Source organism: Sodiomyces alkalinus (assembly GCF_003711515.1).
Source record: "Sodiomyces alkalinus F11 unplaced genomic scaffold SODALscaffold_4, whole genome shotgun sequence".
Taxonomy (NCBI): Eukaryota; Fungi; Ascomycota; class Sordariomycetes; order Glomerellales; family Plectosphaerellaceae; genus Sodiomyces; species Sodiomyces alkalinus.
This window is the reverse complement of record NW_021167082.1, coordinates 543,560-565,927: the sequence shown is the minus strand read 5'-3', so window position 1 is coordinate 565,927 and position 22,368 is coordinate 543,560. Positions and strand designations below refer to the sequence as shown.

Here is a 22,368-nt window from a genome sequence, read left to right as displayed (position 1 = left end):
TTACCTTACGTACCTTAGTACCTAGGTAGGTAGGTATGAAGGCTTGCGGGGATCTTCACGATTATCGGGTCTCTTCCCATTTTCGTATCACGTCCTTGGGAACGTACTATTAACCTTCACCCTCCCTCCCACTGGCCCATTGAAGATATACACTTCCTGTGGAGGTAGAATTTATATAATTGTTGTCTCAATTGGTGAATACGAACAGCTGGTGGCATTATCAACCCACACACATCGAAGCTCAGAACGCGACCTCTCGCCAAATGCTTTGATCCGGCAAGGCATTAAGAAGCAGCAGCCTTTCTGGATCAACCATGGCCGACGCCGGGAGCTATGGCGATGGGACCTCCAACTTGCCCTTGGCTGAGACCAAGAACGAGGTTAAGAAACCCAAGAAGAAGAAGGTGCTTCTTATGGGCAAGAGCGGCTCAGGCAAGTCGAGCATGCGAAGCATCATCTTCAGCAATTACATCGCCCGAGACACGCGCAGACTGTCAGTTAACCATTTCTCTTCTTTCTTCCTTCTCTTTTGCTTCCTCTCTCTCTGGGGGGTTTTTTTTTCCACCCTTCAGGACCTCGAACCTTTGTCTCAACGTACTGACTCCTCCCTTCCTCCACCAGCGGCGCAACTATCGACATCGACCTCTCCCACGTCAAGTTCCTCGGCAACCTGACCCTGAACCTGTGGGACTGCGGCGGCCAAGAAGCCTTCATGGAGAACTACCTATCCCAACAGCGCGTTCACGTCTTCTCCAACGTCGGCGTCCTCATCTACGTCTTCGACATTGAGTCGCGCGACGTCGACCGCGACCTCGCCACGTACGTCTCCATCCTGTCTGCCCTCCTCCAGTACTCGCCGCAAGCCCGCATCTACATCCTCATCCACAAGATGGACCTGGTGGCCCCCTCCCTCCGCGAAGCCGTCTATGACGAACGCGTGCGCATCGTCCGCCAAAAGACCGTGGAGTACGCCAATAGCATCGGCTACTCTGCCGCCGACCAAGGCGCCGGCGCTGCCGACCCCAGCGGCTCGGTCGTCCTCCTCGAACCTTTATCCGCCTCGGCAACGACCGGTGGCAGTGGCAGCTCTGGTAGCGGTAGTGGCGTGGGCGCCGCCGCCGCCGCCACCTCTGCGTCGACTCCGTCGTCCCCTCTCGAGATCACCCCGTTCGCGACCTCCATATGGGACCAATCCCTCTACAAGGCCTGGGCGAGCATCATCCACGACCTGGTCCCCAACCTGGCCGCCATCGAGCGCAACCTCGCCAACCTGGGCGTGGCCATCGAGGCCGAGGAGCTCCTCCTCTTCGAGCGCACCTCCTTCCTCGCCGTCTCGTCCTGGACCTCCGAGGAGGGCCAGCGCAACCCCACCGAGGACCGCCTCGAGCGCATCTCCAACATCATGAAGCACTTCAAGCAGAGCATCAGCCGCTTCACCGGCACCCCGCGCAACGCCGAGCAGTTCGTCCGCATGGAGCACAAGGCCGGCTCCCGCTTCAACCTCTTCATCCTCAAGTTCACCACCAATACGTACCTCATGGTCGTCCTCCCGCCTGGCGAGGCGCGCTTTAACGCCGCTATGCTGAACTGCCAGATTGCCATCGAGCATTTCAAGTTCTTGGATGGACCGGTGACCACGGCGGCGCCGGCCCACGGCGTTGGGGGATAGACTTGGCGACGGGGCGAAGAACCAACCGGATGGAGAGCGAGAGAGAGGGAGAGATGGCGATGTTGCTTCTGATCTGCAATAATGGTATGTGGTAATGGGCACTTGGGATGGGCCTGTGACTTTGTCTTGTCTGAGCGTCATGGGATTGTGCTAGGACGGCGTTATAGGACGGCTCATGAGATACCATCTAAGGCGTTGGGTTTGTCAGCCAGACATTTTGAGGAAATTACAATTCAAAAGTACTAGCACAGCCGCTGAAGAGATGCCGGTTCATGTCACAGTTACGGCCGGGTTCAAGAGTTCGACAAATGTAATTACATCTGGGCTGCGTCTACCACTTGAATTGCTTGGGTGGGAAAATTATATAAGCCGCCTACCTCTACCGGCGATGTCGCGGCTGCGCAACCCGGATCCAGACCAACCAGATAGATCACTTTCATAGTATCAGAACGCCTTTCCGACCATGTCATTATCTCCCCCCCGGTGCTGTGACCTCGTACTACCCTCAACGCCCGTCTACTCAAGCCCACTTGACGACAGCGGTGCCGCCCCTCTTGAACTCGGGAATATCGCCGAGGACGAGGCTGCGGTCCGTATGGTCCTTGTTGGGAAAAGTGGTCGCAAGGACCCAAGGGCGCGAGCGGACCGAAGTCGACGCACGCTCGACAAATCCGTAGACATCGTCCAGTGTGTGCGTCGTGTTGAAGCGGGCAGGCAGTCGGGTCCCGTCGGGCAGCTGAATGCGGAGAGTCAACGTGGGTTGCGATTCGTCCACCGACGTCGTCGGGGCAGCGGATGTGCCCGTCGAAGCGGAGGGGGCAGCAGGAGCAGTGGACGAGACAGGCGGCGGTGCAGGAGACGAAGAGCTGCTACCGTCGCCCGGGACTTCGCTCCCAAGTCGGTGGCCGGTCCCGCCAAAGGGCTTGTAGGCCTTGGGCTGCGGCTGGTAGTTCTCGTCGTGTTGCTGGAGCTTAACATCCACGGGCTGGTCGGGCCGAACGTTCAGCAACTGGAGAGGGGCGCGGCCGGATCGGATGGCGTTTAGGTCATTGGCGTTGTTGGGATCGTCGAAGCGGCGCAGCTCGCCGTCGTCGATGCTGAAGCCGTCGTGCCAGAGGTGGAGGACACGTTCCTGGACGTCCTCGTTGCCAGCAGACGGCCGACCAGGGGTGGCGCTGGAGGGGTCCGGAATGACACGGCTTTCGACGCCGTCGCCTCCCAGGGTCTGGCCGGAGCCACGGAAGAAGGACGAGCTAGAGGGGCCGGCGGGGGAGTCGGCACCGGGACGACCTTCGTTCCTGCAGAAGATGTGAGCAAATCTGTACCAAGTCTCCAGTCTTTCAATGTCGGCGGCGGGGTATTAAAGGGGAAGAGGTCTCGTACGCCCTGGCCTTGGCCAATATATCCTTTAGGATCTTCTTCGCACCAGATCCTTCCTGCGTGGGATCTTGCACGGCTAAGCCCGACTTCTCGCCACCGGCAAACAAGTCGCGGGGATTGCGGCCGTCGTCATTATCACCCATATCGTCGTCGTCGTCATCATCATCGTCACCCGGTACGTTGCTTGAAGAGGCGAGGGAACTTAGGGTTGCCAGGCCCTTCTTCTTCTGGGGAGCGGCGGCTCGAGACGAGGAGGATCTGGGGTTACGCAGGGCTTCCGGAGCGGGGCGACCATCGAGGGTACGTGGCCCGGTATATTCTTCAGTGGCACTGGCATCTGGTCTCGATTCGGACAGCTGTTCTTCGTCGAGATAGAAGGCCTGGGCCGCACGGCCAATGTCCCAATTGGCAGGTTCGAGGTATTCGACACACTGGGAAGGTTAGCGACGCAGGGGAATGGAAAAGAAAGGGGTGACCGGTGCCTTACTCTGTCCTCTTCTAACCCAGTAAGCTGTTGGAAGTGGGCGAGAGTCTGGGCACGCTCCGCATCCTCGGACCCAAGTTGCTGGCCTTGGCCAGACATGATGCAAGCGTACGGTTTGACGTTGAGGGGGGTTGGCGAGGACGGGCACGCGGAATGTTCAGTGGCTCGAATGGGGATCGGGAGAAAGGGTTGATAACAAGCTGCAGCGTGAAGTAGGACGGGTGGGAGGTTGAACAGTTGGCGGTAGGCGATGAAGAACAGGCTGGAAGGGAGGTACGGAGTAAAGTGGCCAGCAGTCCGCAGTACAAGTGCCCCCGCGTGGAAGAATGTCAAAGGTACAGTATTACCTCCTAGAAGCCAGGCAGCTCCGAAATTCGTACCTTCCAAAGCTTCTGAACCTTACGTAATAAGGCACGTCATACCCCGACACACAGACAGAAGCCGATGAGTAATGGGTGGCTAGTTGATTACTCATCGCAGGCAGAACATAACACTCCATCCTTCATCGGACTGCGACTGACTCTCAGACTAATATCTTGCATGGAACGTGCCCTTTTTTCCTCTTCTTTCTTTTCTTTTTCCCCTTACACACGCTTGATCAGATCAGCTGCATACTCAGCAACCGCATATACGGTCGCCTGCGTATGTGCAGCTGGAAGAATGGGCATGATGCTTGCATCTACAACCCAGAGACTCTCGACGCCATACACGCGCAACTCCATTCGCGCGGCATCATAGCCGCGGTACCCACGGGGTGATCGGAGCTGGGGCTAAGAAGCCAGTCACGCAGCACCGTCTCAACCTCGGCCTCGTCTTCGACACCCAGGCCAGGGACGATCTCCACCGGAAGAAGCGGCGCCACGCTCTCGGCCGCCATGAACTGGCGCGCCTTGCTAAGGCCACGCACGGCCACGAGCATGTCCAGCGGGTTAGAGTTGGCGTTGAAATCGATCAGGGGCGGGATGGACGGGTGGGGATCCGTGCTGTTGATGAAGATGGTCCCTCGCGAGAGAGGGCTTCTGCAGCGCACCTAGCACGGCGGCGGAGCCTCCGAAGGTGATCTCGACGACCCCCACGCTGGGGCTTGTGAACTGCGACTGCATGATCTCGCGCTGGCGTAGGTATCCTTCGAGGAGGGCTTCGTTCTCGGCGTAAATGGGAGGAAGGTGGGCCAGAGGCACTTGCGCACCGAGGAGATCTGCAGGACCGATGCCGCTGAGCTGCAAAATGCGCGGCGTATTCACGGTCCCTGCGGCCAAGACGACGTTCTCGGACTCGATGAATCTCGAACCATGTCCATCTCGACTGGCGATTTCGACGCCTGCCGTCTTGTTTCCCTCGAATGTCACGGCAGCTCCGTAGTGTCGAACGAGGAGGTGCAAATTCTCTCGATCGCTCACGGGGTTATAGTCGGCGGTTTCTGCTGACCATCGAGTGGCGTTTCGACCACCCGAATTCTGAGGGTGCCACGCGATTCCGACGTTATTACCACCTGCACCGTCGGTAAGGACTGGGACGTCAAGGTCCTCGGCGCATGCTTGAGCTTGGAGTTCTGCAATGAAGTCAGATTTTGCGAATTTCACAGTCGGATACACTGCTTGAGCTCTTAAAAGTGCGGAGTAAGTGGCGAAAGGAAAAAACCCCTCCAGATATGCTTACCAGCCGGAGTCCATTGCCATGAGGGATACCCGACTCGTATCGGCCCGTCTCCGTAAGCCTCGGGACTCCATTCGTACCCATACTGGTCGACATACTCTGCCGCTAGAGGCTCAAAAGTGGAAGATTCACGGAAATATGGGAGGAGGGCGTCCCAATCCCACCCCGGATTACCCAAAGCGCCCCAGGAGTCGTAGTCTTCAGCAGAACCACGGTCCCAGGCCATGCCATTAACGGTCGAACTTCCACCGACCACATTTCCGATTCGAAGATCTGCCGTACGGTTCCCTAGATAGGCCTGGGGAACCGAGACCATGCCATACAAGCGAGAGGACCGGTCATACGTGGTGAAGAATAGGACGGTAACATTGATGGTATCGGCGAAATCTCCATATTCAACAACCAAGACGGCCTCTGGGTTTCAAGGTTCAGGCCCGATTTCTTCCAGCGTGGCAAGAAGGGGCGCTGAGCCATCATTACTTGTTGGATCTTCACTCAGCCTGTTCGCTACCGTGCCGTCAGCCCACTTGTCCCACCGCCGACTATGATGTAGTCGTACGAGGGTTTGAGGGAGCAGAGAGTGGGACCTCGCCCGGCATGACCCTGTGGAAGGCTTGACACCACCACAGCTGAGGCCAGAACGCTGGCAAGCACTGACGTCCGGTACGAGACCATGGTTGAACGGGCGAGTCGCGACTGCTTGGCGAGAAACGGCTTTGGTTCAGAGATTGAGATCAACTCAAGAGGGAATTGTCTCGCATGACATGATGACCCGATTTATATACTCTTGCCCTTGCTATTATTCGATGCTGTAGCACACTACCCCTTCAAGCGAACCAACTTTGGTGGAAGACAACTCCCAGAGCGGTAACTGACCAAAGAAGAGACATATCATGCGTCCTCGAATTCCGCTCTCCACCACAGCTATACCAAACAGGCCAGTCATTTCCAGGCGCATACCCACCTTTCCATGCCACGCCATCATTGCCAGTCTCTTCTTTGTGCCTGTCTTGATATTCGTTGCCCCCCGGAACCTGCTGGTTCTCATGACTCTCCTCATCCCACTCGAGCTCGTGATTCCCGTGACTCGAATCATGCCCGGCTCCGAGTCCTACATCGCAGCCAAGACCGATAGGAGGTACGGCATCAGGACTCGCAATGTTCGCATCCGGTCCGGGATTCGGAAACATGACATCTCGCGAGTCGACGGTAGTACACCCGTTACCGACGTTCGCAACGAACATGTCCGGTCGGGAAGGGAGGAGTCCTTGTCCTCCACCCCGTGTACCGAGGCCGCCAGCAATGCTCACCACAGCACAGTTCATGTACATCTCTCTGTTCCCGACTTTGTTGAACCACGTCCAGGCAAAGACGACGTTGTCGGCCGACGGCGCGTCGTGCGGGACGGTGAAGGACCAGTTGCTGTCGCCTTCCAGGCCGGGACAGCCGCCTATCCAGCTGTGGATGGCCTTGAATGTCCGCCCGCCGTCGTAGGAGAGGGATGCTTGGCAGGAACCGCCGCTGTGGGGGGCGCCGCCCGTGATGGTGAGGGAGTATTGTCCCCCCGCGTTCCAGACTGCGACGGGGTTGCCTGCTGGGCTGGAGAGGGCGTTGAGGTGGCCTTTGCAGGGGAAGTTGGAGCCGCTGGAGGACATGGGGTCGGCGTACTGGAAGTCGATCTCGTCTGGGCTGATGTTTGGGTTGTTTCGGTGTCTGATTGGGGGAGGGTCAGACATGGCCATGTGGCCCGCCGCGAGGGTGATGAAGAGGGCGGCTGGGATGGAATAGTTGAGCTTCATGATGGTTGAGCAGTGAACTGGGGCTGGCAAGTTGAAGAGGGTAGCCTGAAGTAGCCTGAATCTGCTTGAATCGGAGGCACGCTGCTGGATATGACTTGAGCAATGCAGTTGCAATACGAACATGCTTTGCGAAAGGTGAGAAGCATGGGCTTGAGTAGACCGACAAGGAGGAAAAGTCGAATCTAAGCGAAATAAATATTCAGATACTTAAGAAAAGCGAGACCTTTCTCCCTCTTTCTTTTCAGAGGGCAGGCACATATGGAGCAAATTAACAAGTAGGAAGGTGGGCAAGCGGAGAGCAACTGTAAGGGGGAGACAATACTAGTCCGGAGCCTTCTCGTATTTACTATGGTGGTCGTATAAAGACTCAACAGGCGCTTTTATAGACTACAAATCCTTGAATAGTCATTATGAAAAGATGAGCTCGCTTGTGTTCATCAAAACGGAAGTCAGGGTAGCTTTGCCAAAGAAAGCAAACATTGAACTGTAAGAACCTGTCACGGATGACTTGTACAATAGCTGGTTTGCTGCATAGACTCTGCATCCTTGGGTCTGAGGCACCTATAGGATACACGGTATTGTCTGTCTGAAGAGGTCGAATCCTGGGAATCGGGACACTCGGCCCCGAGTCCTGACAAGAGCCGAATAGGGGGCGAGCTTTGAATTTCCGTTTTCTTCTCCGAAATGATGGAGCCGATGTTCTTACCTAGCGGCAACAATGTGAATAAGAAAATCAACAACTTACACAATGGGCCACAACAACATTGGCACCAAGACGAACAGGAGCAAGACCGAGTGAGTAGCTATTGTCTCCGAGAGCCTGGGGGTTGACTCGTTGAGCCTATAGTCTTAGACTTTCCCAAATAATTGAAGGGTATAGAAAGACAGAACGACGTAACCAGCAGGTGTCACTATCCGAGGCTGGCTGTCATCGCTTGTCTCTCGTGTAAATACACGCCTGGAATCAAGAACTCGGGAAGTGTCAGTTCATATCTGTGTTCTCATGACCTGATTGGGCTCATTCGCCTCAAGCTGTAAGCCTGGCTCGCTCTGGTATACTTTAACTGCATCTAATTCCTTGCCATGTTTGGGATCCTCGTTCTGAGAGACCAGTGCCTGAATGTAAATGTTCCTTACCTTAGTCCGATGACCTGAACTTTAACCAGCCTTCCTTTTGACAAAAGTTCCGCATCATTTCATTTGTATCTATTTGTCCGAAGAAGCTGATTTCCCAAGAGGATTTCTGTTTTCAGCCAAGGGAGCTGTATACCTTAATTGAGGGATCTATTCTGTCATTCGTCTCCATCGTCTCTCATCTAGACGTACGTTCAGTGCCCAGCTTCAACATGCCATACGTAGCACAAAGGCCCGTGTCTATGCTGTCCGTTCACTAGGGCTCAGGAGCAGTGGCAACAGGTAAACGCCGCCGTAACCTCGTCACGAGGTCTAGATACTCAGGCGAATTCTCCTGGGTCAGAATCCCATGCCGAATGAAAAAGTCCAGCATGACAAGCACGCAGTTGGGCTTGAATTCCCTCCTCAGCATGGCCTCTGTAACCTCGTCGACGGTCATAAGGAGGAACTCGGACACCTCGTCGTCCATGGGCGTCGGGACTATGTTCCCGGGAAGCTCAATGTCGTAGACGTACAGGACGGTGGGGTAAAACGCGCCCTTGGCATCGTTCATCTGCACGTAGGTGACCGCGCCGACGGCGCGAGCGTGCTCCCTGACATGGTCGGGAGGGAGGGACGCCTCCTCGTGGGCCTCGGCGAGGATGCAGTCGGAAGGTTCGTCGGAGGCCTTGACGCCGCCGGCGACCGTGGTGTCGAGCAGGCCCGGGTAGGTGAAGATGTGGGGACTGCGGCGGGCGACCCAGATCTTGAGATTCCGGGGGTCGTTGGAGGCGGGAATCGCGGGATCCCGGACGAAGGCGGTCATGTGGGCGCCGCGGGAGCCGATGCCGAAGAGCGGGGCGGGGAAACGCTCGATGCTGAGGGGATAGTTCGCGCCGATGACCCGGAAGGGTTCGCTGTGGTAGCCGCGGACAGAGGGAAAGGTGGATGGGTCATGGGCCGACTTGGCAACGATGGCGTCTACAACTGCTTGCAACGCGGCGTTCGCCCATGCACTTGGGTCGCTCGCGGTATCCGGAGACGGGCGGAGTTGGACGGTGCGGGATGCGTGGTCGACGGTGAAGTTATCGGTCCATGGAAGGCGGGATACGGTGGCTGGGATTATGAAGCCGTGGGGCCGGGGGTCTGCGGGGAGGAGGAGCCTGTATAGTTGGTTGAAATCGAAGTTTTGGGGAACGCTGTGAGATGCTTGTGAGTTGTGAGCATGATGGGGTGAGGTGACGTTGGGACTTGGGAGCAGAAAGTGATGAGGTCAAAAGGATTTGCTGACTTGTCAACGGCATCAATGAGAGCCAGAAACGGCCTGTATCCGTGAGAGCCCATGATAGGCTCGGCTCGTGTTGCCAACCTGGGCTGGGATCCTAAAATCTCGAGAAGTCGATGCGTTGCCTATCTGGGATGAATAGGGAATAGGGAATAGGGGATGGATCTGGAGGTGTCAGGATACGAAGGACGTCTCGTTGGAGAGGTGGTGCAAAAATGGCGCGATGCATAAGAGGGGTGAAAAGTTCAGGTAGTTGGAATAACCCGAGTACATGAATCAATTCATCGTTATCTCGAGTTGGCTCACCGACTCACCGAAATATCTCCAAGAAGTTGAAGTCAGAAGTTCAAGACACTACAGAAGTGATTTGTCATCACTTGTTCTGAATGCCTTTTGATTACTAATGTCTTCTTCCTATGTGGGGCCAAGAAAGAGAAAGAGGGGAAAAAAAAAAAAAAAAAAAAGAAATAAGAACAGCAAATTGCCCCAGCAATCTGTATTCTGTACGTGTATGTGACCAAGTAATCGACCACGGCCCGACCCTACCACGCAGGGCAATGGTTGCCATGGCGGGCAAAACGGCAGTTGAAGACTCCAACACATCCGCGAAGGAGAACAATGCGTTTCGGGTGCGTCGCAAACCTTTCTTCCCGTGTCTCCTCTACCCATACGTCTCTACTTCACAACCAAAGGGCTCCGTTTTCTGACACAATGCCGCCGCTTCGACAGAGAGGCCCCGATCCGAACCGCGTCCGCGATAACCAGCGACGATCTCGGGCGCAGCGCAAGGCGTTCGTGGAGAGCCTGCAGAGGAAGGTGGAGGAATACGAGCGGCGAGGGGTCGAGGCGACGGTGCAGATGCAGCAGGCGGCCCGGGCGGTCAGTGCAGAGAACGCGAGACTACGCATGCTCCTTGCGCAGCGCGGGGTGTCCGAGAACGAGGTGAAGGCGTTCCTGGAGTCGTTTGACGATGGCGAGCATGGACAACAACAACAACAACCCGGCAGCGCGTCACGGACTCCTCCTCCTTCTTCCTGCTGCCGAGCGACAGCCGAGACGGACAATGGCAACGGGTGCCTTCAACGGCCTACGACTAGCTCTTCCCTTTCCGCAGGGCCAATACCAATGCCGGTATCACCGAGCGAAACATCGATGGATCGATTATCTGTTCTTGCGGATGCCAGCACCCGAGGCCAGATGAGCAGCAGCGCTGAATCAGTTTCAACGACGACGATGCCAACGTCCATGCCCACGTCTTTGTCGCCGCCACCGTCGTCAGCGTCACCGTCACCGCTTGAAATGTCCTGTAATGCGGCCGCGCGAATCATTGCAGACATGCATGGGCACGGCGATGACCAACTGGCCCGAACCTCGCTGGGATGCGGCAGTAACCGCCAAGATTGCGTCGTCAAGAACGTCGTCGTGTTCAGTGCGCTTGACCAGTGATGGGCGGGTTTGCTACCGTTACGATGGTACGAGTGACTCAAGCCGGGAATGTACCTCTGATATGCAGGCAGACGGCAGCTGACTGGATCGCCCACCGCCAGCACACCGCCAGCAGCACCCGCAATTTTGTCCCCGGCGTTGTTCCAGCGTCTCAAGTGGTTACCTACCTCCTCTTTGCTGGCTTTTCGCGGCATTAGCGGGCTGTCGGTGGTTCCTTTAGTGGTCCTCTTATGATGTCACTGTGGGGAGTTCAGGGACCGGACCCCTCATTTTCCCCTCACCACCCACCACCCACCACCATTCAAGTACCCATACTCCGTACCTTAGTTTGGCGAGTACCACGGAGATCAGCATTCGTTTTGGAGGGGATGAAACGAAGCAGAACAAAAGAGCAGGTGACTGCCTGAACAACTCCCAAGGTAGTTGCCACGTCCACTGTCCTGTCCTCATTCAGTTTGGGCGTCATCTGTCGACGACGACAAATACTTTCAGAGTCCAAGAATTCGTTTCATCCACCCGCAGTTTACGCCTACCATGGCCACCGACAGTCAGCCGTATCCTCGTCCCGACTTTGAGCGCTCCGCTCTGCGATGGCTGTCTCTCAATGGGCCCTGGGACTTCCTCTTCGACGATACAGACGTCGGCCTCTCCCAGCTCTGGCAGCATACGGGTCTTCCCCAGGACTGCCCCGCTTCGTCATCTGTTGGCTTCCAGGGCTCGTCCGAGGGCCAGACCATCACCCAGAAGATTGCTGCCGGCACCCAGGAACTCCTCAAAGACAACATCTTCTCCCCCTCGGAAGACGCCAGGACCAACAAGAAGCGCCAAATCATAGTCCCCTTTGTCTTCCAGTCACCCGCCTCCGGCATCAACGACCGCGGCGTTCACGAGGTGCTCTGGTACGAGCGCACCATTGCCGATCCGCGCGGCCCCGATGAGATCAAAAAAGGCCACCGGCTTCTCGTCCGTTTCGGCGCCGTCGACTACGAGGCGAAAGTCTGGGTCAATGGTCGCTACGTCGGCGGACATCGCGGTGGTCACGTTCCTTTCGAGCTCGACATCACCGATGAGCTCGATCCTTCTGCTTCCGCAAACGCCGCTACCGGTTCTCACCGCCTGACCTTGCGTGTATACGACTCCGCCTACGATCTGACCCAACCTCGTGGGAAACAGTATTGGGCCGCCCAGCCCGAGAGTATTTTCTACACCCCCTCCGGCGGCATCTGGCAGAACGTCTGGCTCGAGGTCGTCCCTCCCGTACGCATCGCCGACAGCAGCCGTGGCACGGTCATCCGGTCCAACGACATTGGCTCGGGCCTGCTCCACAATACCATTGGCGTCGTTGGCCGTCGTGCAGGTCGGAAATGCGCCATTGAAGTGGAGGCTGCCTTTGCTGGTGTTGTCGTCTCCAAGTCATCGCCCGCTGAATTCTCCAAGGAGACCGACTTTGTAACCTTGGATCTTGACCTCCGGCTTTCCGAGGAACAACGCAAGCAGCTCCCCGCCGACGTGCTCAGTTCCACCCCGCTAGGCAACGACGACTTCTGGCGGGATGGAGTCGCTCTCTGGTCCCCCGAACACCCGTCCCTATACGACCTAGCCATTCGCCTGATCGACCCCACGTCAGGAGACGTGCTAGATGAGGTCAAGACGACCACCGGCATGCGCTCCATCGACTGGTCCAACCCGGACGGCGTGTGGCGTCTCAATGGCAAACCCTACTTCCAGGCTTTGTGTCTTGACCAGGGATACTGGCCCGACACCTTCATGACCCCGCCCACGGCCGATAGCCTCAAGGAAGACATCCAGCTGGCCAAGCGCATGGGGCTCAACGGCTGCCGGAAACACCAAAAAGTAGAGGACCCGGCCTTCTACTACTGGGCCGACAAGCTCGGCTACCTCGTCTGGGCCGAGATGGCCAACTCGTACCAATTCAGCAGCGAGTACGTCGAGCGCTTCGACCAGGAATGGATCGAGTCGGTCAAGCTGGCCATCAACCGTCCCTCCGTCGTCACCTGGACCCCGGTCAACGAGAGCTGGGGGTACCCTTCGCTGAAGGACGACGTCGACCAGCGCAACCACATCCGGTCCCTCTACTACGCCACCAAGACCCTCGACCCCACGCGGAGCATCAACGACAATTGCGGCTGGGAACACGTCCTGACCGACCTCTCGACCTTCCACGACTACGCCGACGGCCCGGAACTCGAGAAGACGTGCGCGAGCCTCGACGCGATCCTCGGCCTCAAGGCGGGGCGGGACCTCTTCGTGGCGCCTGTGGCCGGCGACCCCGGCACCGCGCACCGCCCTGGCGCGCCCATCATGTGCACCGAGTTTGGCGGCGTCAATATCGTCCCTGCTTCACAGGACACTCGTGACTGGGGGTATACTACGGCTAGCGATCCGGAGGATTTGCTGGAGCGGATTGACAAGCTGGTTAAGGGGGTTGTTGCCGGTGGCCATTGCTGTGCTTTTGTCTATACTCAGCTGTAGGTTCATTGTGCTTCCCCCTCTCTTTTCTCTTTTCCTTTTTTCCCTTTTTTCCCCCCCTTCTCCCCAGGTCGTCCGAGCTAACAGATTACCCCCACAGAACCGACATTGAACAAGAGACAAACGGGTTATACAACTTCAACCGGGTCGAGAAGCTCGATGCGAAGAGGGTCAAGATTCTGATTGATGAGGCTCTGGAGATCTTCTACAATAGGGTCCGGGGTGCCTGAAGAGACTAACCGGTCCATGGCCCATGGGGCTGGAACTGGTTATCGGCTCGATTTTATTTCGAATATAAGATGCAAGAAATACCGATTGAATCATCTTTTACGTTCCAAAATATCATTTGTGTTCGAAAACGACATTTTAGTCCTTCCGTCCGTGATGCTCATCATCTCTTCAGTTACACCGCAGGTCCCTCACGCAGTACTGGCAACATGCTGGCGCCGCACAATCTTCGCAGGGAACCCCCCCTTCATGTGCGCCGTCAGCTCGCCGGGCAAATCAGCCTGATACCCCACCTCGCCGAACACGGTGGGCGCATCCTCGGGGAAGTCGGGCACAACGTCGAACTCCCGGACAGTGAGGACCAAGAGGAGCCGCAGCTCCGTCAGCGCGAGTTCCTGTCCGATGCAAGCGCGCGGGCCGAGTTCGAAAGGCCGCCAGGCGTTCTTCCGCAGCCGGGCCTCCTTCTCCCTCTGCTCCGGGTCGGGCGTGAGCCAGCGCTCCGGGACGAACTTGTCCGGCTCGGCCCAGATGCCCGGGTGGCGGTGGGAGAGGAAGCTGCAGGCGAAGAGGATGACGCCGTCGGTGGGGAAGCGGGTGCCGGATTCGGGGTGGGTGAGGAAGAAGTCGGGGCCGCCCTCGCGGACGGAGCCGACGGGCGGGGAGAGGCGGAGGACCTCCTTGAGCACGGCGGTGGTGTAGGGGAGCTGGTTCAGGAGGGTGGGTTTGGCGGCGAGCTGGGCGGCGGCGCGGGAGGGGTCGGGGCCGAAGACGGCGTCGTGCTCCGCGCGCACCTTGGCGAGGTGGGACGGGTTCCTGTGCAGGAAGTAGTAGGCGTAGGAGAGCACGGAGGCGGTGGTGTCGTGGCCGGCGAAGAGGAACATCTTGAGGTGCTCGACGGCGACCTCGAGGAATTCCCGGGCGGCTTTTTCCTTGTTTCCCTTGTCCAAGTTGACCCTCTCGTTTCGGTAGGCGCGGATGCTGAGGTTGGCGATGGTTTTCAGGCCGGTTGTTGACGAACTTGTTGATGTGCCGCCGTGCACTTCGGATTCGTCGTGTTCTTTCAGCTGGGCTTCGAGGAGGGGCAGCAGCTCCCGGCGCATGATGCGGTTGTGGTTCCAGATGAGAAAGGGGCGGAGCGGGTTGAAGATGCGCGGCCACATGCGTGGGCTGCTGTCTCCTATGAGGAGGGCGATGCAGCTTTTGAGGGAATCGTAGAGGGGGCTCGGTTTCGTCTGGATATGCATACGCACTCCACTGCACGCAATAAATCAGTTGACAGTCCGGTCGGTATGGAAGGGGAGGGCAAAAGAAGGGAGGGGATGAAGAAAAGAGACTCACAGGACAGCGCGGCAAATAATGTCGCAAGTGGCCTTCATGAGCTGCGATTCCATCCGGATGGTCTCGCCCGTGGCGGCGACGCGGCCCAGATACGCCTTAAAGACGAGAACCTCCTCCATGAAAACGGGAATGTGGGCCATGATGTTCTGGGCCGAGAAGCCCGGGTTGAAGGCGGCGCGCCAGGTGCGCCAGGTCTGGCCCTCGGAGGTGACGAGGTCGAGGTTCTGGGAGAAGGGGCGGAACTCCCGCTTGACCAGGTCGTGCTTGGGGCGCGGCGTGTCCTGGGAGAACTGGGCCATCATGGCCGGGTCGAAGACGACGAGGAGCGGGGCGTTGAGGGGCCAGACGTCCATGTAGAAGGCGCCCGCGGAGGCCAGGTGCGGGTACGCGCGGAACAGGGCGAAGGGGGTGAACTGGCCGGTGACGTCGGGGGGGTAATTGGCCATGACTTTGCCGACGGTTATCAAGTGGCCCCAGAAGAAGGAGTGGCCTGGGAGAAGCTCCTGGCGGGTGTTAGGTTTTCGTCTCGCTGTGCCGTGCCGTGGTGGTTGGACGGAAACGTACTATGCCATATTTCTCAGGCAAGGAGCGGATACTTGAGCGAACTTGGTACATGCGATAGAAGAAGTAGGCCACCGCGGTAACCAGAAGGAGGCCAATGGCCTGGGGAAGTGGCAGCATGGCCATGTTGGCGGCTGCAGCAGGTTGTGCGAGGCAGGAATTTGGCGTGGGCGAGTGCGATGGATGAGGACAATAGGCGGGAAGAGAAGAGCCAGAAGTCGGGACTTTAAACAGAAGTCGCGTCGCGTCGCGTCACATCACAAATGATAATGGGACCACCCATGATGCTTTGGATAGGATAAGGCCAGCCTTATAACGTGGGCCAGGTAGAAAAATGCCGAAGAGTGTGGAGTGGTCGGGTTGGGTTGTAGGTAAGACGCTAGACTTGTCCGGTAATAGGGGCTTTAGGGCTGAGCCGGGGACGGAGCCGGTGGACAGATGGGGAATTGTGGGGACGGGGGTTAGGCGAAGCTGCGTACAACGGTACGTTGTCATTACGAATACGAAGTACTTACCTTATACGTAAGGTACCTTAGTAAACTGGCCATGCCAGCCTTATGATCTTGTGTATGTTGTACCATACGTAGCATGAAGAGAAGTCGTTGAACCCCTGGACAGCCATCCAAGTAGGTACGGATACCTTAGGAGTACGTATACACTGTGATAAGATCTGTGTCACCGACGTTCAGGGGAAACCATGTGAGGAACCATGGAGTGGGGGCACAGAAGAGGTATCGTGCTGCAGGAAGAAAGGCGACTTCCGGTCCCAGGTCCCAGTATTGCGGATATCGCCGTGTCGAATCGACATTTTGTGTCGCTTCCACTCTGGTCTTGATTCACCCATATTAACCTACGTACAATTTTCTTCCATGTGGGCCTGGTTTGTTTCGCTTTATTTTATTTTATTCTTCACTGATGATATTCAATCCATCAAAATATCCGTCCAAATCATATTATCATACCATCACCGAATAGCCCAGAAATCCTGAAAGCAGCACCGCGAGGAACAGGTTAGGTCGTCCCCTTATAAGCGAAGCAGTGGACTCATCATCCCCCTCCCCTTTCCCTTCCCCTTTCTCTTCCCCCGGACCGTCATACTCGCCAATCTTGACCTGGTCCTCAAACTGCCCCATCACGTTACCAGGAGGCCAGTACTCGCAAACCAGGTACCACCTGCTCAACGTGACATCCGAGTCCGGGTGCGGAATACCGTCGCACCACTTCCTCGCGCACCCGACGTCGGTCGTGTCCTGCCAGATCAACTGCGTGAAGTGGCCCGTGCCCTTGCTGAACCCCTGGTCGTCGAAATCGTAAATGTCGCGCTCGTCGCCCCAGGCCTCGACCGCCGCCGTCGCGCTGCAGTGTCCGATGGCGAGGTTCTCCCCGTAGGGGGTGTCGGAGTGTTCCCAGGCCGGGCAGACGCCGGGCTCGTCGCCGTTGCTGGCGAGGTAGTCCTCCGAATAGGCCGCCAGGGTGCCGTTCCACCTCAGTTTCCCCGCGTCGTGCTCCTCGCGGTAGGTGTTGTGGGTCGAGAGGATGGCCGAGACGAAGGAGTCGTTTAAGGTCCATTCGGGGGAGGAGGGGTCCATGGTGACGAGGCCTATGACCCGGGTAGCGCCCACGAGAGTCCCTTGCAGAAGGACAAGAAGCAGTAGCATTGTGAGGATGCCTCGGGGGTTGTCGAATGGACAGGAGTGCATCGTGACCGGTTTCCTTTAGCGGAACGATATGATTTCGTTTGTTTTTTTTCTTTTCTTCTCCCTTTGAATTTTTTCTTTTTTCCCTCTTTCCATCTCATTTCAAATCAGGCACGAAATAACCATTCTCAGACAGTATTTATTTTGCGAGAAAGGGCAAAGATCAGAGGACACCATTTGGTCTGGCTCGTATAACAGGGAAGCCCTCGCCCAATACAATGACGCAATTGTCGCTCGTAAATCTCGTGAATGTCCCTCTACCTAAAGGTACCTTAATCCAAGCTATGGCGTAGGTACGAAGTACTATTTCTCCGCCACGACGCCACTTATCGGGATAATAACCGACTTGGTACCTTATTTGATTAACATGAAGGTCATAAGGTAAGGTAAGGTAGACATGGACATATGCAACCAAGAACTTCGTACCATCTCGTATATGACCACAGCACCCCCGCCATTAATTCTCTTCACGACCCCACACGGTCTCGTTCTCTGCCTTCACTTTAGGGCAGCCCCCCACCTGTCAATATAGCGCCGGCAGCGTCCCTTACAGCTTTCATAGCAACCAAGAACAAGCTAGGCCCGACACTAATTCTCGCTACACCTAGCTCCCCCAACTCCTCAGTCGTCAACGCCCCCGACCCTCCGCCAAGCTTAACCGCCACCCTCCCGTCCAGCTCCCGCACCAACCTCTCCACCTCGCTCGTCCGCAGCCCCCGCCCGGCCCCTCCCCAGAAGAACACCGTCGTAGCCCCGGCCTCCAGATACGCCTTGCCCCTCCTTACCGCCTCCCGGAGCGTGGTCTCGTCATCGGGCCCCGGCACGGGCGCCTCGAGCCGAAACACGTCGCACCGCGCATTAACCACGAACTCAGCGCACCCCGCCTCCCCCGCCGCCCGCAGCGCGGTCCGGAGCCGCTCTACTTGCTCCTCGACGCCGTACAGCGAACCCGCTATCCCGCGGGAGAAGCCGCGCGAGGGGATGCTGTCTTCGATGTTGGCCCCCGCGGCGCCGAGGCGGACGGCGCGGGCGACGACGGAGGCGATGGCGTCGCCGTAGCCGTAGCCGTCTTGCAGGTCGACGGTGAGGGGCAGCCCCGCGGCGCGGGCGTGGGGCGCGATGCGGGACACGGCGGCGAGGTTTTGCTCGGCGGTGAGGTCTTCGTCGCGGAGGCCGAGGGATTCGGCGATGGCCCAGGAGGCGGTGGCTACGGCTTTGACGGGTTGGGATTGGGATGTGTTGAGGGTGAGGAGGGAGTGGAGGGATGGCGGGTCCCAGATGTTGGCGAGGATGATGGGCGATCTGGGTTCGTGCAGCTTTTTGAAGGCTGCTGCCGTCTCGTTTAGATTTGCTGCCATTTTTTTTTCTTCTTAAATCCTTCTTTTTCCCTTTCTTTTTACTGAATGAATGCTCCCTCGGCGGGAATTGAGGGAACCAGCTGAAGTGGGTGATGATGAATTTATGAGGCCTGGCTGGTGATAATTAGTGTACAGGTAAACTTGTGCTTGGCTGTTCCCCTCTTGCCTCTTGTCGTACACAGGGCGTCCTCTAGTTGGTGCGGTGACAGCGTGGCGCCATGAATTAGGTCCGGGTATGGTCAATTCATAACCCGACCAGTTAGGTATAAGCATTCGATACATCATCTTATACTGAACCCGGCTGCTCAATTACAGGATAAACAATCAGTAACTAAGGTACTCTTACATGGCTATATACACGCATACTTTACAGCCGAGTCTGCCCCCGGAAAGGAGCGGGATATCGAAATTCGGTGTCAACGAATGTCCCGTACTGAGTACATGAGCCGAACTTCTCAGTGAGATTCTTCCGAGTCGGTGGCTATTACAGGTACCTTAGGTACCTAAGGTACGTACGGAGAGCCACAGTATGTAGCCTCGATGCACACAGTGAACAGGGGTTCGACTGGGTCCCCCTGTTTTGCATCTTCAACCGCATCCGAATGTCCGTAATGCTGTCTTGCGGCTTCCATCTTCCTCACCTTAATGGGAAATGGACGCCGACTCCAGTGTCCCAGCCCACGAGCACGAGCCTCTGCCATCCGCCCGTTCCTCCAGGATCACCAAACTCCTCCCATCAGCTCGACGCGACGCGCCTATTCGCTGCAAAGTCGAAACCATCGACCTCGACAGCACCGAGAGAAGAGGACAAGGAGCGACTCGGCCCTACGAGGCGGTCTCCTACGTCTGGGGCTCACCCGTCGGAACCACTGGTTCTTGAGAATGTGGACAATCCAGGAAGTAATATGGTTAATGATCATCATAACCCCCCAGCCATGTGTGAACAGTGTAACTACCTTTTACCTTTCCCTCCCTTTTTCGGTCAACTCTCGGCCTTTTCAGGAGTTCCCTTTCCCACCTAACCCCGCGGGCCGCATATTCGACGTCCGGCCCCTATTTTCTTCCCCCACTACCCCGGATCTTCTTCGTGACCCTCCTCAGTTTGGTCAGTCAAACCATCAGTCTCCGATATTCAAGGAGGTGTCACTTCACCCGAGTTATTACGCCCTTTTTGTTGGTTGGTAGACGATCACGGCACATCACCGCATCTCTGTGGAAATCTGTGAGAATGACATGACTTTCCCCCACGGATGCCAACGATGCCACCGGCAAATTGCTGAGTTCCTCTCGTACAGACGCTGTCGTCCTGAATTTCGTCTGGCTTTGATGGGTAGACCGTAGGACGAGGGGACTAAATAAGCACGTGAAGCGGAGGCAACTCAAAGATCTTTAGCGTCATCCGAAAGACACGGGAGTTAGTTTTCAGATATAAAAGATTAGAGGTAGCCGGTCCAGTCCCGGCCGGGCCGGCCCTGTCCCGACTCAAGCTATCTATAAGCTCCCGCCCGACTCCTCAACGCTATCCTTCTAGCCGTCGTTCGAGAGACGCCATCAAAACTCTCCCGCTTTCGTCAGGGACTAGGACGAATTCACGATATACGTATAGATCAGCATACTCGCACCCCCTCATCCTCTCCTTCCAGAACCTTGCTTATTCGGCATCTTCCTATTCCAATACCAGTGGCAGAACCGCCACCCAAGCCATGGCTCCCAACTCCCCCGCCGACCCCGTAGCAAAAGGGACCCTCGCGACAGCCAAACAGTCCCTCCGCGACCTCTTCATCTGGCGCCAGCGCGTGGTCGTGACCAACGAGTACGGCGAGACCTCCACAGAATGGCAGGACCCGGACCCCATCCGCAACCCCATCTCGCTCTTCGCCCAGCTCTCGCCGCGGGACTGGCTCTTCTTCCTCGTCGGCCTCGCCGCCTGGACCGCCGACGCCTTCGACTTCCACGCCCTCTCCATCCAGACGAAGAAGCTGGCCGACTACTACGGCCGCTCCAAGACCGACATCACCACCGCCATCACCCTCACCTTGCTCCTCCGTTCGATCGGCGCGGCCTTCTTCGGCATCGCGGGGGACAAGTACGGTCGCAAGTGGCCCATGGTGGTCAACCTCGTCGTGTTGGGCGTGTTGCAGGTCGCTACGATTTACAGTGCTACTTTCCAGCAGTTCCTGGCCGTGCGGAGCTTGTTTGGCCTGTTCATGGGTGGTGTTTATGGTAATGCCATTGCCATGGCCCTGGAACATTGTCCGTATGTTCAATGTTCCATCAAATCTTACCATTTGCTCCCCGCCCCTTCCCTCTCCTTGGCCTCCGAATCTCATATCCACTGGTCGCTGACTTGGTTCCCATAGCTCCAACGCGAGAGGTCTGATGTCTGGTGTCCTCCAGCAGGGCTACTCCCTCGGATACGTCTTCGCAGCGTGTGCCAACCTCGGTGTTGGTGGTGCAACCGAATCATCGAAGACCGTCTTTTGGATCGCCGGTACGTTCATGTTTCCACGCCATCTCCATGTCCCCGTGCCGTTTTCTTTTTCTTCTCCCTACTAACAACATACATTGAGCGAACAGCCGGCATCTCCATCGCCGTGGGCGTCATCCGCATCTTCTTCCCCGAATCGCAACAATTCCTCGAAGCGAAAGCAAAAGGCCGCAGGCAGGGCGCGTCGCCGCGCGAGTTCTGGCGCGCCCTAGTGACGATGCTGGGCCAGGAATGGCGCATGTGCGTCTACTGCACCGTCCTCATGACCTGGTTCAACTACTACTCGCACACCTCGCAGGACTCGTACACCACCTTCATGCTGACCCAGAAGGAGCTCGACAACGCCGCTGCCTCGCGCGCTTCCATCCTGATGAAGACGGGCGCCTGCGTCGGCGGCACCGTCATCGGCTACCTGTCGCAGTTCGTCGGCCGGCGCCGCGCCATCGTCGCCAGCGCTCTCGTGTCCGCGTGCCTCATTCCCGCGTGGATCCTGCCCCCGGGCGAGGCGGGGCTGAGCGCCAGTGGGTTCTTCACCCAGTTCTTCGTGCAGGGTGCTTGGGGCGTTATCCCCATCCATCTGAACGAGCTGTCGCCTCCTGCGTTCCGCTCGTCCTTCCCCGGCATTACGTACCAGCTTGGGAATATGATCTCGTCGCCCAGCGCGCAGATAGTGAACGCTATTGCGGAGACGACGTTCGTGACGAAGCCGAACGGGAACCGAGTCGAGGCGTATGGTCCTGTCATGGGTGTCGCCACGGCCATCATCGCTGTGGGGATTGTCGTCACTACGATGTTCGGACCAGAGAAGCGCGGGCGCAGCTTTGAGCATGCGGTTGCTGGTGTAGAGTCGGAGGAGGAGGACAAGGATATAGAGATGGGCGCTGCTCCGGCGACGGAGTCGACTCAGTCGAGGGTCCAAAAGGATGAAAATAGACCTGGGCTGCAGCGGTAAAGGCTGGGTGCTTGTTTGACAAAAATTCCCGTTTGCTGTGGAAGACTAGACAACACGGTCATAACTTACTATAATCCATAAAGTCTGGATTTAGATCCGGCGAACTTGTCTTGTTGGACCGGCCAAATCGCACGAACGCTTCCCGTAAGGATCATTGATGCCTGCCAGTTGGTTTCCAACTTTCACTCTTGCTCGTACATACCGTTGCCTGCAGACTCGTGATTGATCTTATTCTTGGCAGCTATGAAGGAATTGCTATCTGAAGTTCCGGGGACAGCGATGGCGGGTTTGACGTTGATATTTTACAGGGAGAGGAGCGCAGGCGGTAGGCCCGCAGGGAACGGGATACAATTATAATATATTAATTAATCACTACCATTTGTTTAACGATGTATATCCACGTGATAGCTAACCGAGAAGGGAT

General features: G+C 57.0%; 9 protein-coding genes across 9 annotated transcripts; 3 read left to right on the top strand and 6 right to left on the bottom strand.

Moving 5' to 3' along the window:
• Positions 1–90: 90 nt before the first annotated feature.
• SODALDRAFT_350292 (hypothetical protein) lies at positions 91–2,137 on the top strand. The gene is made up of 2 exons (XM_028613469.1): positions 91–493; positions 622–2,137. Exons 1-2 carry the CDS (start codon positions 315–317, stop codon positions 1,667–1,669), a joined length of 1,227 nt encoding a protein of 408 aa, XP_028466842.1. The 5' UTR covers positions 91–314; the 3' UTR covers positions 1,670–2,137.
• SODALDRAFT_310265 (SEP-domain-containing protein) lies at positions 1,959–3,858 on the bottom strand. The gene is made up of 3 exons (XM_028609132.1): positions 3,537–3,858; positions 3,053–3,480; positions 1,959–2,967 (listed from the first exon to the last, which is right to left on the bottom strand). Exons 1-3 carry the CDS (start codon positions 3,630–3,632, stop codon positions 2,190–2,192), a joined length of 1,302 nt encoding a protein of 433 aa, XP_028466841.1. The 5' UTR covers positions 3,633–3,858; the 3' UTR covers positions 1,959–2,189.
• Positions 3,859–6,115: 2,257 nt separating this feature from the next.
• On the bottom strand, positions 6,116–6,946 carry SODALDRAFT_254741 (hypothetical protein; the record flags this gene model as incomplete). Its single annotated transcript, XM_028607434.1, has 1 exon — positions 6,116–6,946. A coding segment is annotated over one exon (831 nt), but the record flags the coding sequence as incomplete, so codon positions are not given.
• Positions 6,947–7,985: 1,039 nt separating this feature from the next.
• On the bottom strand, positions 7,986–9,630 carry SODALDRAFT_332471 (nudix hydrolase). Its single transcript, XM_028611721.1, has 2 exons — positions 9,393–9,630; positions 7,986–9,300 (listed from the first exon to the last, which is right to left on the bottom strand). The coding sequence occupies exons 1-2, from the start codon at positions 9,443–9,445 to the stop codon at positions 8,379–8,381; spliced, it is 975 nt and encodes a 324-aa protein (XP_028466839.1). The 5' UTR covers positions 9,446–9,630; the 3' UTR covers positions 7,986–8,378.
• A 322-nt stretch (positions 9,631–9,952) lies between these two features.
• On the top strand, positions 9,953–13,552 carry SODALDRAFT_358876 (hypothetical protein; the record flags this gene model as incomplete). Its single annotated transcript, XM_028614131.1, has 6 exons — positions 9,953–10,015; positions 10,116–10,828; positions 10,904–11,035; positions 11,139–11,227; positions 11,287–13,321; positions 13,423–13,552. 6 exons carry the CDS (start codon positions 9,953–9,955, stop codon positions 13,550–13,552), a joined length of 3,162 nt encoding a protein of 1,053 aa, XP_028466838.1.
• SODALDRAFT_332468 (cytochrome P450) lies at positions 13,426–15,793 on the bottom strand. Its single transcript, XM_028611720.1, has 2 exons — positions 14,889–15,793; positions 13,426–14,804 (listed from the first exon to the last, which is right to left on the bottom strand). The coding sequence occupies exons 1-2, from the start codon at positions 15,332–15,334 to the stop codon at positions 13,742–13,744; spliced, it is 1,509 nt and encodes a 502-aa protein (XP_028466837.1). The 5' UTR covers positions 15,335–15,793; the 3' UTR covers positions 13,426–13,741.
• A 523-nt stretch (positions 15,794–16,316) lies between these two features.
• SODALDRAFT_332467 (PR-1-like protein) lies at positions 16,317–17,275 on the bottom strand. Its single transcript, XM_028611719.1, has one exon. The coding sequence runs from the start codon at positions 17,105–17,107 to the stop codon at positions 16,406–16,408; it is 702 nt and encodes a 233-aa protein (XP_028466836.1). The 5' UTR covers positions 17,108–17,275; the 3' UTR covers positions 16,317–16,405.
• Positions 17,276–17,364: 89 nt separating this feature from the next.
• Positions 17,365–18,783, bottom strand: SODALDRAFT_332466 (Phosphoenolpyruvate/pyruvate domain-containing protein). The gene has a single exon (XM_028611718.1). It carries the CDS (start codon positions 18,502–18,504, stop codon positions 17,650–17,652), a length of 855 nt encoding a protein of 284 aa, XP_028466835.1. The 5' UTR covers positions 18,505–18,783; the 3' UTR covers positions 17,365–17,649.
• A 1,399-nt stretch (positions 18,784–20,182) lies between these two features.
• On the top strand, positions 20,183–22,222 carry SODALDRAFT_294238 (MFS general substrate transporter). The gene is made up of 3 exons (XM_028608744.1): positions 20,183–20,761; positions 20,865–20,995; positions 21,082–22,222. Exons 1-3 carry the CDS (start codon positions 20,208–20,210, stop codon positions 21,942–21,944), a joined length of 1,548 nt encoding a protein of 515 aa, XP_028466834.1. The 5' UTR covers positions 20,183–20,207; the 3' UTR covers positions 21,945–22,222.
• Positions 22,223–22,368: the final 146 nt, after the last annotated feature.